The sequence below is a fragment of the Hydra viridissima genome, unplaced genomic scaffold (genome assembly GCF_058129835.1).
Source record: "Hydra viridissima isolate aposymbiotic clone 2 unplaced genomic scaffold, HvirCarnegie_v1 scaffold_3, whole genome shotgun sequence".
Classification (NCBI taxonomy): domain Eukaryota; kingdom Metazoa; phylum Cnidaria; class Hydrozoa; order Anthoathecata; family Hydridae; genus Hydra; species Hydra viridissima.
In genome coordinates this window covers 13,987,793-14,005,982 of record NW_028324302.1, presented here as the reverse complement: position 1 = coordinate 14,005,982, position 18,190 = coordinate 13,987,793, and the positions used below count along the sequence as shown (strand labels likewise).

Sequence of the window (18,190 nt, the reverse complement as noted above, 5' to 3'; positions counted from 1 at the left end):
TTCAGCAACTACAAAATATAGATTACCTTTAATTCGTTTGAATAAATCACAAAAATTACGCAAATTTGTTTAAAAATTTTATAAATTTGATACATGCTTATCGATACTTTCTCTTTAACTCCATGAACATAGGAGAAAAAAGAATTAACAGGGGTCTACTCAGGTCTTACTCAGGTAAACTTACAAACACTACCTTTTCAAAACCATTAAGATAATCAAACTGGATTTTTTTTTCATACATTGGTTTTACCCTTCTTCATCAATTTTAATAATCTTTGTGATAGGAGGGAAATCCTCTTCTTCTAAAAATATTTAATTTTTTAACAAACGATTATCAACTCAATTAAATGAAAAACCCTGTTGGACATAAACTATCCCAGTCAATATTTGACGTCCTAGGACGTCCAAAGAGGAACAAACTTGGTCCGGGATTCCGCGACCTAATTAGTTGTCCATGGAGGTACTAGTTAGTCGAATTTCGTCTTGGTTTCTAATTCTGTCGTCTATTGACTTTTAAATAAAATTTTTCGGACAATTTTTTTTTTTTGCTTGCACGAACTATTAACCGCCATTGTCATTTTGTTATTGAGTATAACAGCGTGCTAGCCAATTATATATATTAACTATCTAACTTGCGCTTCCGCAATGAAGCAAATTTTTTGCCAACCAGGTTTGTTTTGCCAGCCAGAGATGACGCAATGATAAAAACAAAGCAAAACAAAAATGAATTATTATCAGTTTAAATAAAGCAACCACCGGCTTTAAAAACTTTAAAAACTTGCTTTACTTTCTGTTAAGGAATTTTTTTTACTAAATTTTTTATTTTCTTTAGATTACACAGATTAAAGGTGATGGTGGTTCAACACCGCGTAGAATAGTTAAAAATGTGTTTGACAGCACAATGACACAACCTTTGCAAAGCTATTTTACTTAAGATGGGATAAAGGGAAAACGGAAATTTGTAGCCACAACGTTATAAAATTGTTTAAAAATTAAGTTTACACACCAAATTATGTTGCAAGGTGTCTACTGAGTGTTGTTATGAAGAACAAAAAATTATAATAAAATATTAAGTATGTATTTAATTAACTATAAACATTTAAATAAAAAATAGTTTAATATTTTGCTTGTTTTAGAAGCGCTTATTTTGAGACACTCTTTGGCGACTTGTTAAAGTGAGCAATGCATAAATTGCAAAAAGAAGAAATTAAATTATATAAAAGTTCATTTTTTTTGTTTTATTATAGCATTTATATTATCTAATCTGTATTTAAGCTAGTAAATATATTTTTAACTTCAAAAAAGTAATTATTCCTAGATTTTAGTGTAATTAATGCCCGAATACAACGACCATTAGCTTAATTTGGACGTCCTCCAGACGTCGTAGTTCGTCCTAAAAGTGTCTAAACGAATGTTCTTGGATGTCTAATATGGACAGACGAAAGGTGTTTTATTCGGAATTCTACTGGACATCCTAAATAGACGTCCTCGGTCCAATTTGGACGTCCAAATGCCCATTGGGATATCATGAAGATCTGCAATCTTTTTAATTGTATCGCATTCTAAAATCATCATCGATGTAAACGATGGTGATATTTACAAACATTTGAGAGCTGGCGCAAAAGTGAGTTTGATTGATTAAGAGATGAATTTGATAAGATGTTTTGGTTGGTAATAATTATTGGTAAAGTATTTTTTAGAATACTTCAAAGTTATGCGTTTATCTCTTTTCATATCTTTACCTATGATCGAAATGTGAAAATATGATCTATGTTCGAATATGATTGAACATATCGCTGAGCTTTCTGTGACCCCCCCCCCCAGCCAGCTCATTTAGAAAGCTTAATTTAACAATTTCAAAGATCTAAATGTTTGCTAATAGCAAAACTAAAGATAACTTTGTATGGTTCGTGGATGTTTCTTACTGAAGCATTCTTCGATCTTTCACTTATAATCACTTCTGCAAACGTCATTACAACACTTTTTCGGCATTGGGAAATAAAATATACTTTATATTTAAAAAATATAATTTAAATTTTATAAATATTATTAATGTTATAAATATTAAGATATTATGTTAAATCATGTTTGTCAAATTAGAAAACAAGGAATATTTTTTTAGTCCACCAATTTTTGGTCTGTAAGGCGACAAATCTGGCCGTGTTTTAGGTATTGTATGTAGAAAAGGTTTATAGAAAAGAGACGAAAATTAAAAAATGAAAACACTAAGAAAAATTTCAACTTATTAATTTTTTTTTTTTTTCTAACGGTCCATGATTAAAGATTATTACAAAAATGCAAAAGGATTTAAAAGTCTTGATTTAAGTAGTTTTCAATCTAAAGGTTTTTTTTTTTTTACTTTTCTTCGCAATTTTGTTAAATTTTAAAATGGTTGGCTTTCAGTTACTTTTTCAACAAAGACGAAGAATTTGAAATATTTTAATTTATAAAATTAAACTCTCGGTAAACAATCAAAATATATTTTAATTGTTTTTAACTATATATATATAATTTAACATCAATTAATTGCTTTCGAAGTCCCATCTCTAGTGAAAAAACAGATAATTTCCATTATTAGTAAAAAATTCGTATATTACCGTTAACAAGCAAAATATGATTTTTTAAATTTCTTATTCAAGTTGTTTTACATAATAACCTGAAAACATATTGGAAAACCTTAATTTAGCTATAGAAGAAGCTTATCATTTACGTGTCGTTTACATATTAAACGTATCTAAAATATTACCGTTTCATCCACAAATAAAACCTTAAAAAATATGGATTTAGCATCCAGCTTTGATTAAGTCAAGGTAGTTCTTATCTTTGCTGAAGACACCTTGAAAGCAAAGGTTAGAACTTCATTGAAGAAATCAACGAAGTTCTGACCTTTGCTTTTGTTTCTATGCTGTCTAACTACATTTCAAATTCAAGACCCCATCTTTGATCGGATAAAAGCAAATAATCGCGTGCTTCTATTTAACATTCAAGATACTATGACTTCAGGTAACACTCGGTTTGAAAGGCGCTTCACGTTTCCATAGTTTTGAGTTAGATTTGAGGATACAGTAGTTCGTATTCTGTGTATCAACGGTAATTTGGCAGATTTATTGTTACACAATGGGAGCTTGAACAATTTACCTAAAATAATTATCTTAAATTATCTAACAGACTAAAATGATATAAAATTAGACTTAAACCAAATGTTTAATAAACATTTTTTTTTTAAATTTAAGTATGAATAAAGCTGTCTAGCTAAATACACCCTTCTGGAAAAATATTTTGTAAAAATTACGCAACAGTCGTGTGTATTATCAGAAAGCTAAGCTCATTTAAGTATAGATGTCTGTGAAAGAAAATAGGGTGTTTCCAAAACATACTACGTAACAATCGCTTGAGATTTCAAAATTTGTTTGTTTACTCAGAGATGTGATCACTAGATAAATTCAATGACTTTTTGAGTTAGGTAAATAAAGCAGATCAGTTTGATAAAAATATCTAAGAACACGAAGTTACTGGTAAATGAAAACCTTCAATTAATTGCATGCAACTGCTGTGTAGAACAAATTGTTGAGTGCATGACTAATAAGGAAGAAAAGCTATTACAACGGTTGTAGAATTGCGAGCTAATATTTACATTTCATTATTATATTATACCATGTTAGTCAGTTGCTACCAATAGATAGTGTTCAGTGCCATTTAGAATCACTTACATTATTGTACAGATATAATAGTACAGATTTTTACATAATAGTACATAATAGTATCATACATAGTATCTTAATAGTATCTTATCTGTAAAATATTATTATATAATTCTTACATAATAGTATCTTAAATAATAGTACAGATTCTGTTTTAACAATGGACGATTTTCAAAAAAGGATAAGAATCATTTTTTGAAAATCGTCCATTGTACGTTAAAGCAGAATCTGTACTATTCAGCTAACGATATGAAGCTGATAATGAAAAAGCTGGAGTGATATGAGTCGTTGACTGTTGTTAAGTAGTGATTTTGCTTCATTTACTTATAAGTACACAAAGCTCCGATTTAGTAGATTATTTTGGTGGGGATTAGTTTTGATCGCGTCATTATTTTCTGCAGATGATGAAAAGTGTATTATGTATTAAAGTGTATTATGCATTAGCCCTAGCTAATGCTTTCAGAAAATAGATATCAAGTCTGATAAACATTTCTTTTATCCAGTGCTTTTCCATATAGTGTTTAACTTTAAAAAATTTGGTACCTTTGTTACTTTGAACTTTACTATCACAATTTGTCATATTTACAGGACGCTCTTTTAACAGCTGCTCATTTGCTATATACTTTGAATAAATAAATGTAGCAGTTAGAGATTCTAGTGTTTCTTTTGAAGAATGGTCAGTTTTTGAAATGCTAAAAAATAAGAAATAATCGAATACATGCCTAACTCTTGAAATTGGTGGTAATGGCGCAAATAATTTTTAATATGCTTTAAAAAAGTACTCACATACTTTCCTGCCGTTTTTTACCCCAAACATTTTCATCAATCTTTTGGTTGTCTGAGAATAGTTTGGATTGTGTCTCACAACCAGAGGATTCTTTAACTTCAATTGAATCTTTAGTTTTATTAAAGTTTTTAGGTTTAGACAAAAATGTTTTTTGAAAATCTGAACCAAAAGACATTCGATACATATTAAAGTCAGTCCATGCAGAAAACAAGCTGCGAAACACCTCAGCCTAAACGAAAATTTGTAGAAGTTTAGAACCTTGTTCATGTAGTATTCAGATCTAACTTTAACAATACATAAAAGAGATGACAATTATTATCTATATTTGACTATTTATTTATTTCTACTGACCTATATTTAGCAAACCATAAAATGAAAAAACTTTTAATTCATTGTTGTTAATTTACTCAACATAATTAACCTGGGCTTCTCTAAACACATATGGCTGAGTTTTTTTCAACCTGCGATTTTGAAGCAATTCATCTGCAACTTCTGCTGCAATATCAATACGTAATGTTGGAGGAATCGATGAACAAATAAAAACGTCAATGATTGCTTGTAGCTTATCTTCAATAATTTGGTCATCCACATGCCGATGACAAAGATACTAACAATTGAAAAAAATACTTAAAAACTAAATTATTATAAAATAACTAAGTTATTTATATTCCAGGAGAAGACCCTTCAAAATGCCAGAAGCTACAAAAAAATTATTATTCAAATATCAAAGGTAGCAATAATGAACTCAGATAAACTCTTTTTATATAAAAATATTTTTTTAAATTATTAAAGTAAAGAAAACATTTGAAAACTTGATACACTTTTTTAGCATATTAGCAGTTGGTAAACAAAACAAAGGCTACCTTGTATTTTTGCACTTCAATCCAAAAGTCTAGATTTTTTTCTAATTCCAAGTAGTTATTGTTAAGAAATTGTTTGAATAAAGAGCAAACATCTGGTTCATTGAGAGCATGACGAAAATCTCTGACTTCATAGCTATTTTCATTCCAGGCCATAGTTTCTTGCTTAAAATAAATGTTTAGTTAACATGAGATTGTAAAAACTTTACAGATTACAAAAATTAATAAAATTTAACAAATCATGATTAGAGTATAGGCTACCATAAAAGTAAAATATAGGATACACAGAGTAGTTGCTATCATAACTTGTATAATTATATTTCTAAATAATGATGAAACTCACCTGATTACGAATTTTACTTTGTTTCAGTTTTTTTTTTATTGCATTATTTTGGATTGAATCTTGGTTTGTTTGTTGTGAAGTTAATACTTTTTGATTTCTTGAACACTCATTCATAAACATTTTAAAGTATACATGTTCCAAACGCAAGCGTACATACTTCTGAGCCTCAGAAATAACTAAAGCATTTGGAATTTCACAAATATGTTTGCAAACTTTTCCATTGTGTGAAAAAATCTTAAACAAAAGTAAAACCAAGGTTAAAACAAAAACACTGAAAGGAAAGTAGAAAGCTCTGATATTGAACAAGTTGGGTTCAGAACAACTTGAGTTTACTTATACAAACTTAAAAAAATAATCATTTACTTGAACTATTTTTAACATAGGGTTTTCACTAGTTTGTTCAGATAAACATGGTTTGTGGCAAACCATGTTTAGACTGAACAAACTAGTAAAAAAATTATAACTACCACAGTTTATTACATTCAAAACAGTTACATTTTGTTGAACCTCTGGGGAGGCTGGTGAATTAGATCCTAAAAAATAAGCCTCATTAAACCATTTTTGGGAGATGCAGATTGCCCAGTTTTCTTTTTCCGAATCTGAAGCATTAATATAATCCTGCATGTCTAAATATGCCATAAGATCCATTAATCCTAAAATAAATTAACTTTTATTATAAGAAGCTGATAATTTGACAGGTCCAGACCAACCTATTCTTAGTTTATTTCAAATTTAGGCCTGCATGACAGAGTTAATGTCTGCATTGTGTTAAGTTGGATTTACATTGTGCTACTCTTATAATCATACATCATTGCTTTTGCAACATTTATTACTGCTATTTTTCTAATTCTATATAATTTTTTATTAAATAGTTTTCTTATAAAGTTTTAATGGGAAAAAAAAAAGTTAAACTCAGAACAATGTTCAAAAATATACCTAACTTATAATTTTTTAATGGGAAAAAAAATATACCTAACTTATAATTTTTTTCCAAGAAAAATATACCTAACTTATAATTTTTTAATGGGAAAAAAAATATACCTAACTTGTAATTTTTTTCCAAGAAAATTCTAAACTTTTTTCTACTATTTTCATTTTCAAGCAAACGAATAAAATCTTCATTTACTGCATCCTTCTTTCTTTTATCCATGCTCTCGTTATCTTTTTTGCCACTTCCAAATAAACTCTAAATTTTTTAAATTTTGGAATGTATTTTATCCAAGTCAGTAACAAAATACAAACACAAAACTAAAAAAAAATATTGTTTTCTTTTTTTATAGCTGTCTCATACTCAATAATAAAAAACAAAAAGAAAAAGTGTAACCTTAGTAACTTTGGCTGTTGTGCTGTTTTGATTATTTTTATCTTTTAAAATAGCAGGACACTCACTTTTGATATATTCAAAACGCTCATGAATGTTTAACTAGAATAGAATTACAAAACAAAGGGAAAAAACTTATTGCTAAAATATTTGGCTTGAATACAAAATATCTGAGTAATCTTAATCAAAAATATTTGACTTTTAGGAATGATTAGGGATGAAGAAACGAGAATAAAAAATATTTTGTTAAAAATAAGAAATATTTCTTTAAATGCCTCTACCAAAAAATATTTGGTAGAGCCATTTAAAGAAATATTTCTGATCATTCTGATCTGTTTAATTGAGTTGTGTATCAAACTAAATTTAATAAAAACATGAGTTTTTTTTCTAGCCTTTATTTATCAATACTCATATAGTTGCTCAAATATCATAAAACTAAAATATATAACAAAATATTTATAAATCCTTAACCATTAATCCAAAATATTTATAAGTCCTTAACCATATAATTTTCATTCTTCAAATTACTTTCTTTACTATGGTTGATCTAGATTTAGTTTTAGTAGATACAATATGTAAATTGCATAGAATATTGAATAGTTTGGAATAATTAATAACCTAGTAACACTTAATTACCATTCCATACTCATGATTTTCTCTCTCAATTAAATTTAAAAATGGTCTAAGCAGCACAAACAGCGCATCTTTTTCAACACTATCAAATAGATCTTCATATGGTGGGTCTAGTTGATCATAGATGCATCTATTTGTTTCCTCTGATAGTTTTAAATCAAACTCACTCTTTGGACAAATAAACATGGTGTAGATAGACTAAAATTAAACACAACATTTCCTTTTAAGGCAGAGCACAAAGATTAGTCAGCCTCAAAAAGTAAAATTTTTTGCTAAGAGTAAAAAAAAAAAAAAAAAAAAAAAAAAAAAAAAAAAAAAAAAAACTTACATTAGCTTTCCTTTTCACAGCTTGTGGAGAGAATGATATTGAGAAAAAATAATCATGATACTGTTGCACTGATTTCCAAAAGAAGTAGCAGTTAATCCACAACTATTTTTTAAAAAATGAAGAAAAAGTATTTACATCTAATGTTTTATTCTACAGACTATGGTTGTTGAGCTTTTGACTGTAAAAACAGCACTCTGTGAATAATAATTATTATCATAAACAGCAACATGTATGCCACAAAAACAAGTAATAAAATATACAAGCAACAACAACAACAAATCTGAATAAGAAAACTTACTGCATTATTTTCTTTCTCCAAATAATTCAAGAAATAGTGACCAGTAAGTTTTTCACAAAGCAACATCTCAATTAGCCAAACAATATTTGATTTTTTTGTTTGTGCATTAAACAACATATTATTGATATTTTCACTTGATACACTAAAGGAGAATATAAGATTACAAGACTTAACTGCAAGCATTTTTTAGAGACTTAACTGCAAGCATATTTTAAAAATTAAGTTAATTATAGTTTTTTAAAACTTTATAAATAATCATTTACATACCTTTTTAATATGGATGCATTCAATTTCAATGGTGGAATTGCAGGTAAAAATAGTCTGAACTGATTGTAGTAGGCAAAGTCTGTAGCATCATTGTGATAAGAAAACATATTTTGAGGTTTTAAACCAAATACACTTTGAGAGCAAGAAATGGACTAAAATACACAAAGAAAATAAAAAAAAAAAAATTTTTAGAATGAAACAAAAAAGATAAAAAATAAAAAACAGATAAATTTTTAGGTTTTAGAAGTACACATATAAAAAAGGTTTGGAATAAGGGTATAGAAGCAAATAATAGATTGCTTATCAGTGTCCTCAAAATGGTGGTAACAACAATTTATCCATTTTCAACTTATCATTCATATGTATCTTACTCAAATCCTTTCTCTAGATGAAATTTCTTATAAATGCTGGGCTTTCACTAATGATTAACTAACAACCACTAAAATAACACTTTCAATTTTTTTCTCTAGATATTTTAACTTAAATCTACTTTTTTTACCTTTGTTTGGCAGACTTTTTTTGTTGTTCTTTTTGTCCTTCAACCAGATTAGTATTATAAAATTTTTTTTCATTTTTCACTTAATACTTAAATAGGATTTTTGAGTGCACTACAACTCAACACTAAAAGTTAAATAGGATATTTAAGCACCTCACCTGTAGCTTTTCAGAATTAACATTATGCATGTTTGGAATTTCTTGAATAGTATACATTGAGTATGCTGACTTTATTCCAGATTGGTATGCATAAAAGTTCTGCTCCTCTGCAGATCTTTCATCCTTTGATTTACAAGGATTCAAAGAACTAACTAACCCTAACTAAACAAAAATATAAATAATCAAGAGAGCTAATTGACTTAAAAAAACAATATTTAGTCATTTTATTTTATTTAAAGAAAATTTTTAGTTAGTAATACCTGAAAACTAAATGAGTTTGATAAATATATCTCATCATTTGTCCTTATTCCTTGCAAACAATGAAATATAAAACGTGGAAGCCTGGAAAAAGATAAGATTTTATGTAAAAAATAAATATCATTTCAATGAATATATTGAGAAGTAAATTCATTACTCTTCCAATTGTTAAAAATTGAAAGCAGGTTGAAATAAAAAAGCAAGTTTCAACTACTCTAGTGTTGCATAAATAAATTCAGTGTGTAAAGTATCTTACATAACTATACCTTTTTTAGTTTTGATTTTAAAAGTTTAGTTAAAAAAATTAATAATAGTTAGTACATAGTTAATACTGTGTTTTTGACCCTTTTTTAAACAATCTAAAGCCATGACTTATGCATTGGTATATACAGTACCTACTATCTAAATAAAGCTAACCAGTATTTAAGGATAGGATTTAAAACCATTTCCAGAATTAAAATCAGATCATCAAAAGAAGAAATGTTTTCAACTTTCCATGATGTCAATATTTCATTTGGTATCTTGTAAGGAGCACCAGAAGAAAAAAAGCAGTCTTTAATTGATTGAAAACATCTAAAGACAATTATTCAAAGCAAATAAGAATATAGCTAAAACTATAATGAGAAACATTAAAATCTGTGATAATATTTCAGTCATTAATCAAACCAAGATAAAAAAAGTAATGACTATTAATGATAGAAAATTAGTTGATAATCTTTATTTTTGAATTTTTTACTTTTTCATTTTGTTGAAAATATTTAAAAGCTTAACTAAAAACCAAATAAAATTTTAAACTTAAAAAAAGAAAAGCAGAAAATAAAATTTACCTAAATTGCTGAAACTGTGAAAGATGCTTTGAACTTTCAATATCTATCCATAACAGGATCAGATTTTCCCCAGGTGTTTTATAGAGAAAAGCTTTAAAAGCATCTAAAAACTGCTTTTTTGAAAAAATATTGAATCCATTTGAAGTCACTTTGTGATCAGAAGGATTATTACAAGTTCCACTAGATAGTAATGTAGTTTTCTTATGTGCCAGCCATACTTGTGATTTTGGGGAGAAACCCATCCCAATTTTTTGCACAATTATTTTCTAAATATACATGACTAAATAAATACCATAATAAACTCCTCTTTAAAAATAAGTAATATTCTAAACGCACATCAATGAAATGTTAATATAAAAAGGCTCCAAGAGAATGAAAACCAAATGAAAAGCTATTTACTTGTTCAGCAAAAAGCAACTTTGCTAGCTTGTAATCAGCAAAGAGAGTGCTTTGTAAAAAAAGTGGTAACCGATGACTCATAATCCATTTAAAACCAGATTCTTTTTCTAAAAACTAAGAAAGAGATTTTTCTAATCTAAATTTTTTTTTAATTACTTAAAATTTTGTTAACTGACAATCAGTAGCAAAGCCAGTTAAGGGCAAACTTTGGAGAAACTACTATCATGTAAAAAAAAACATTTTTAAGTCTTAAAATAAAATGCCTGATGGGTAATGTGAGAAAATATTATGAAAACATAAATTTTCTAAAATACTTACAAAAAAAGTTAAGTTTGTTAGGTTATACAGAAAAAGAATCTTTTTTTCACAACCTAAAAGATGTAACCTAACATAACCTAATTAAGATTTCAATCTAAGAATTTAGTTACTGTATTTTGCCTTAATAGCAAACATGAAGAATACCAAGTTTAAATAACTATAAGTACTTTTTAAAATGCATTTGATCAAAAAAAATAATATTCTGGATTTCCCCATCATTAACCTTGTAATTGCAAAATAAAATCTATGCAGATGCATTGTAAGAAAAAGATTTATCCAAAGGATCTATTGTAAACATAGTGATAAGTTTAATTCATTTACATAAACTGTTTTAATTAAAATTCAATATTTTAAATGTGAAGAATTTTTAAACAAGATCTAAAAACTATTATTAAAACAGACCTTAACACAATACTTGATTTGTTTTTCCCCACAAGTACTAGACTTTTCTATACCCACAAGTTTGCAGATAATTTCTTCAACAACTTCATTAGTTACCAAATTCCTCTTCGGGAAAATCTAAATTTTAATTCATACACCAATAAATCTGAAGAAAAATCAAACTTTATTACTTCTGAGCACTTAACAAATACTTTGATTTAAACAACTTACACATTTTTGTTATCCAGACTAGTAGTTGTCACCCTAAAACTTGCTTAGTTTTTAAAGATATACTAAATAAATGTGTATATAGCCTCAAAATTAAAACTCTCAATTATTTTAATGTTGACGCAAATAAACTATTGTCATACTAAGCGTCATGCACTTAATGTCTAACCATAAACATACCGATAGATGTCTAGTTTAGCAAATAAAATAATACTTTGTCAAATAAAGTGAGAAAAAACTTAATCACCAGTAGCCATACTTATACTACTAATACAAAAAAAATGAAGCCTTTTTAACAGTTTAACTGGAAAGATCAATTTCTATCCTTTTCACTTCTGAAGTATCCATATTAAAAATAAGTTAATGGAAAATCTAGAAATTATTTAATATTTGGAAGTAAAGCTGGTGTGCCTATTATTGCTGTTATTTTAACAAGGCTACAGGTTGTTATAAGTTTTTTTTACACAGATAAACTTTTTTGTTAAATTACTACCTTTGATTTCTAAGATTATATTAACTAGTTTCTTCTTGTATCAAATATGGCACTTTCTTTTGTGGCAATTTTTGGAACATGAGTAAAGTTACAAATGACTATATTTAGTAAAGTTATAAATAACTACAAGTATACTTGGCCCTAATAATAGTATAACTTTTTAAACATGCCAATATTAGGATTGCATTAAGTAAGCTTGGATTCACATGTTCACCATTGTTTTTCATAAAGTACCTTCTGTTTTATTTTAAAGTTATAGTTATAACAAAAACTTTATATCCAGTTGACTTGTGTGTAGTCTCAATTAACTAAAAGGATAGTCTCTTTCAGCAGGAATAAAACAATATTAAAAGAAACTGAAATGTGATTAAACAAAAAAAAAAAAAGAAAAACAATTTCAAAAATAAAACAAAGTTAAAACACTTCCACAAATAAGTTAATTTTAACTAGATTCTTATAGATTGGAGGCAAATTGATTGCTTTTATTTTTTGTTAAGTGCCTGATTTAAAATAGAAACAAGCATTAGAATTTATAGGATCTAAAGTGTGATATTACGCACAATTTTAACAAATTCAATACATATATATACATATACATAATTAACAATACTAAAATCTGAACATACAGGCAGAGCTAAATATGCATTGAAATACTCAAGAAATAAGTCATCATTCTTTAATGCTTCCTCCTAAAATAGAAACAAAGGTAACTTATCTACTCTGCACCCTAACTTACATTAATTACAAAACATTACAACAATTAATTAAAAGGACTGTCAATTACCAGGTTCTTTTGGCTTGCAAACCTAAAACAATTTGAAGCAATTAAAAAGAATTGATGCAGATGTAATATGAAGAACTAAGAAAAAAATTCAATAAGGTAATGTTATTACATCTGCTTCTATCAGGATTGAATTAACAGTTTGGTCTAGCAAACAAAATAGGAGTCTTAAAAATTTTAGATGCTTTATCACATTTTACCTTTACAAAATGAGATGACGTTAATAAGAAAAGACTTTAACGATTTTGAATCAAATTTCAGAAGTTACGAGATTTTTCTTATAAATGTATTAATACATGAGATAAAACACAAATTAAATTCGGATTCAAATTTTAATTTTGATTTAAAAGATTTTTTGATAAAATCTTAAGAACTTGAACCAATTTGTTCTTATATGGACATAGACCAAGATCTTTGTGCAAACCTTTTCATGTAGTGGAAAAACTGAGACCAACTTGTTGGAGATAAAAGTTTGTCTCAGTTTTTCCACTACATGAAAAAAATTTTCAACTTTTGATAGATCATTTGTCACCTGCTTACATCAACAGTGTTTTCTTCTGTATGTATAGTTATTTGTCTTGTTGTTGCTGTTGTATTGAGTAGAATAAATATTTTTAGAAATCTATTAATACCTCAATGAATAAGTTACTCAGATGGGCACTCAGATGTATATACCATAAGATTATTGTGAACTAACTGTTCTTTAATTTCAGCAAATAAAACATTGATTTTGTAAGCAATTTTCCAAAATTTGAAAATATTGTTGCGGAGTAAGTTATACCATGTTTACAATATGTCAAACCTTATTAATTACAAGAAGAAAACAGTTATCAATTAACAGTTGTTTTATATCAACTATATGTCAAAGTTCTATTACTCTTAAAAAATCACTCTTTATAAATAATAGAAGGCTCTAAGACCTTTTGTAATTGTTTTAAAAAGCTGTTCAATATGATATGTCATACATCATTCTACTAGTTATATTTTCTGACTTTTGGTCCTTAATAACTCTATCATTAGTATAAATGCTTTTAAAATGGTCTAAAGATCAGTTTGGTTATTATTTAATGAGAATTGATACCTTTGTTAAGAAATATACTTATTACTTGAAAAAATCTGCAAAATATAATAGACATATCATAGTAAGAATGACATTACATCTCTCAAGAGAAAAGAACTGCAATGAATAGAGAGATTTTGCTTACTTTTGCTGTTGTTAAAAAAACAGAAAACTCTGTTCTTGAAGCATTATATAAATAGTTAAATGTAACAGATTTTATAATTGAGGTATTTGGCCTAATTTTAATTCCATTTAAAAGTAATCAGTGCATCTTTCTGAAAGTCCTATTTTTTCAGAAAAATGCACTGATTACTGATTACTTTTAAATAGTTGGAACAGTCATTAAATATCCATTTACCAGAATATAATAGCAGTTCAATTAACAGCATGATGTCAGAGCAGAGAACATCATATGTTTTGAAAATTCTGGCTGGAACTGCAAATTCATTGAAACTTTCCACTGGTAGGTGATTTTTTGAAGAACCTATACAAAAGTAAGAGTTCTTCAAAAATGTCAACTAATGCAGTTGTTGAGAAGTGCTTTCAAAAGTTGATCTTTTTTCTTGTTGAAAATTTTGAAAAAGTATAGCAACATTGAGCTACTGACATTTATAATTCACAGAGACTATTAATAAAAAAAATAACAGCAATCTGGAATGATATTCACCAAAAAAAACTTATTTTGCAACAAATCATTAAAAAAACTAGCCATAAGAGACAGATTTGCATTTTTTAGGTGTAAAGTACTTCCTTTTGATTCTTTTTAGTCTAAATCACAAATAAGGAATGACACTAAAAGGAAAATGTTGAATGTGCCAGCACTAAGCTAAGAAATTTTTAGAATAATTTTTTTTTTTTTAAACGTAATAAATATTATTAGGAATAATTAATTCATTGCTGAGATTTTAAGATAAGTCTATAAATGAAGATTAAAAGCTCAGCTAATTTTGAAAACAATCAGAAAAATATTGTAGATCTTATTTCAGACAAGCTAGTGTCAGAAAAATGTTACTTTCAATTAAAATTAACTAACAGAAGGAGTTAACTTTTTTTAACAATTTAAACAATATATTTATCATAAAGAAGAAAGTTTTAAGAAGTAAAAAACTATAACAAACCTGTTGTCTAGAACACTCATCACAATATTAATTCTTTTTACTCTAAAGATAAGTTTCAAATTATCAAATTTATTTAAGTCTTATTGCTATATACCCCATAAAGTTTCATTTACACATCATATGATATACATTAATTTTTCCATGTAATAACAAAGTTGTGTTACACCTGGTGTTCCATTGTTTTGTTTTTTCCACTGTAGGTCATTAATTTACTTAAAATTTGATTTAGAACAAACATTTTTGGATAATGACAAATTTTGGATAATAACAAATTTGTTAATAACAAGTTTGGATAATTTAGGTAAAGGGAATGTTTTTCTGATATTCTCCATATATATATATATATATATATATATATATATATATATATATATATATATATATATATATATATATATATATATATATATATATATATATATATATATATATATATATATATATATATATATATATACACAGTCAGTCACAAAAGTTTTCGTGCACCTTACAATTTAGAGAAAATACTTAATAAGAACCATTTTAAATGCAAAATAATAATTTGGTATCAAAGTAACAAGAATATATTGTACAAAAAAAAAATTTAGTAACTAAATAAAAATTTTTACTTGTAAAACTGAAAGTTTAATTTTTTAATTTACAATGTCACAAAAGTTTTTGTACACTAAATAAAACTTGTAAAAAAAAAACAAGAGTATAAAAAATTATAAAATCTTTAGTATTTTATTGAGCATCCTTTGACATTTACACAAGCTTTTAATCTTCTGCTCATCAATGATACTATTTTTTTGGTATAAGAAGACAGACTTTATTCCATTCTTCTAGTAAGATATTTTTTAGCATATTAACATTTGTTATTCTATGTTTCCTAACTTGTCTGTCTAAATAATCCACACATGCTCTATTGGGTTAAAGTCTGGTGATTGGGGAGGAGAATCCAGTTGTTTTGGAACATTGTAGAGCAACCATGATTTTACAACATAAACAGCGTGTTTCAGATCTCAATCCTGTTGAAATATCCAACTATTTCCTAACTTTAATTTAGCAGCATCTGATTTCAAATTATTTTTTATAATATCCAAATATACCCAGGATCCATTTTAGGCTGAATAAATACCAAACTCCCCACTCCAGCTGCAGCCATTGGTCCCAAAACTATCACACTTCCACTTCCATGTTTCACTGTCGGAAATAAATTTTTTTCTTCTAGCTCTGTATTCTTTTATATGTATTCTTTTTGTATATGTATTCTGTATTCTTTTTTTTTTTCTTTCCATATTTTTTTATGGCTATCAAGTGCAAAAATGTTAAATTTACTCTCATCAGTAAATAAAACTTTGTTCCAAAATTGTTCACCTTCCTTTTCATACTTTTGGTAAACTCCAATTTTTTTCATCTACTCTTTACGCTTATAAACAGATTATTTTGAGGCCATTTAATCCAGATGAACTATCTTTCCAATTTCAAGTTCAACATCTACTGCTAATTTTGGTGCACTAATACATGGATTTGAATTGACTATTTTAATTATACTCCTTCTATCTCATGAATTTAAAATTTTTAGTTGGCCACTTCTTGATAATGTATTAACAGAACCAGTCATTTCAAATTTTTCAATAACACTTTGAATGATGGAATGTGTTTTACCAACAATTTTTGGAATTTGATGAAGAGATTTTTATTAATTCACACATGTTATTAGACATGTGATGTTTTGTATTTAAACTCATGTTTATAACTAAATTTTTGTTGAAAAAATTATTATTACCTTCTATGAATGAACAAGTTTGAATGAAAAAATCTATGAATGAACAAATTTGAACAAGTTTTAACCAACTACTAAGAAATTGCATATTATTAGAAATTAGTTTTATTTAATGTATAAAAACTTTTGTGACATTATAAATTCAAAAATTAAACTTTTTCAGTTTTACAAAGAAATATTTTTATTTGGCTAATTATTTTTTACTTTTTAGTGTTTTCTCTAAATTGTAGGGTGTATGCAAACCTTGTGTGTGTGTGTGTGTGTGTGTGTGTGTGTGTGTGTGTGTGTGTGTGTGTGTGTGTCTATAAATATATATATATATATATATATATATATATATATATATATATATATATATATATATATATATATATATATATATATATATGTGTGTGTGTGTGTGTGTGTGTGTGTGTTAAAAGATTAATTGCTTACTTAAAGCTAGCATATTCAACTGGCTTATAGCTCTGTAATGAGTGGTTAATATGAATTCTAATGTTATATTGTTTTGTAATAATTAACTATCAAATGGCAAAATCCCTAACTTTCATGATAGTTTTCGAGTTTTTAGAAAAACCTAATTACTACAGTAGGATAATTTTTTATTTTTGTTAAAAATTGTAATTATGTAAAGATAATAAATTGATAATAAGTAATATAGTTGTTTTATCAACGACTATTAAATTACGAACTAAAATACATCATGTGATGCTCCTTCCAATATATTAAAACAAAACCGTTGCCACGGGAACTTATAAATTTGTTGGATTACTTTTTTCTTCAAAAATAAGAAACAAAATTATGTCAAACTATGTGGACAGAAAATAAATTTCTGACATATTTCATGTCGGTAGAAAATAATTCAGACATAAAGTTATGTCAAAGTATGTGGCTAGAAAAATATTTCTGACATATTTTGTCGGCATAAAAAATGTCTTAGACATAAAATTGTCAAAATATGTCGACAGAATATATTTCTAACATTTTATGTCGGGAGAAAATTTTCTCAGACATATTGGGCAGATAACAACTCTGATCCTGGGTTAGGGAAATTATGCGTGAATGATTTTAAATATGCAAATAATTAAAGCACCGCTTTTTTTTTATAAGACAAGCTTTTAATAAAACAGCAAAACGCATTTATTCTTCATTTTCAGGATGGTTACCTGGGGTAAGAAGCGCCCTGATATTACGTCCAGAACAAATTTATACCAAATTTACTTTCTTGCTGGGAAATGTCACGTTGTGTTCGAAAGTAGCCATATCATTTCCGGCCTTACAGGCCAATAAAGATTTAATCAAGTACAGGTTTTAGTTAAATTCAATGCAGCATCCCCTCAGCATCAGTATTGCCCTTTCAGATGATATTC

The 18,190-nt window shown here is 27.0% G+C and overlaps 1 protein-coding gene across 3 annotated transcripts; it reads right to left on the bottom strand.

Moving 5' to 3' along the window:
• Positions 1–2,565: 2,565 nt before the first annotated feature.
• On the bottom strand, positions 2,566–17,582 carry LOC145180400 (regulator of G protein signaling 22-like). Of its 3 annotated transcripts, XR_016451231.1 has the most exons (24): positions 17,521–17,582; positions 15,056–15,097; positions 14,296–14,421; positions 12,881–12,902; positions 12,723–12,785; positions 11,397–11,513; positions 10,677–10,790; positions 10,278–10,543; positions 9,868–10,023; positions 9,453–9,534; positions 9,193–9,354; positions 8,539–8,690; positions 8,272–8,413; positions 7,974–8,075; positions 7,649–7,843; positions 7,016–7,114; positions 6,733–6,877; positions 6,187–6,344; positions 5,692–5,867; positions 5,352–5,513; positions 4,910–5,095; positions 4,488–4,717; positions 4,245–4,393; positions 2,940–3,138 (listed from the first exon to the last, which is right to left on the bottom strand). XR_016451231.1 is itself a non-coding variant. In XM_090083371.1 (23 exons), exons 1-23 carry the CDS (start codon positions 17,523–17,525, stop codon positions 2,984–2,986), a joined length of 3,138 nt encoding a protein of 1,045 aa, XP_089939497.1. In that variant the 5' UTR covers positions 17,526–17,559; the 3' UTR covers positions 2,566–2,983. The 3 variants fall into 3 exon arrangements, 2 of the variants coding, with proteins under 2 accessions (XP_089939497.1, XP_089939498.1); XM_090083371.1 differs by lacking the exon at positions 14,296–14,421 and having other exon boundaries at positions 2,566–3,138; positions 5,692–5,925; positions 17,521–17,559; XM_090083372.1 differs by lacking the exon at positions 17,521–17,582 and having other exon boundaries at positions 2,566–3,138; positions 5,692–5,925; positions 15,056–15,104.
• Positions 17,583–18,190: the final 608 nt, after the last annotated feature.

What these genes read in the sequence shown, in the direction of transcription:
- LOC145180400 (XM_090083371.1), bottom strand. An exon ending in AGTTGCTTTTTGCTGAACAA is followed by an intron (nt 10,544 to 10,676) that starts GTAAATAGCTTT and finishes ATGTATATTTAG; the next exon opens with AAAATAATTGTGCAAAAAAT. An exon ending in CAACAGCCAAAGTTACTAAG is followed by an intron (nt 6,878 to 7,015) that starts GTTACACTTTTT and finishes TAAAAAATTTAG; the next exon opens with AGTTTATTTGGAAGTGGCAA.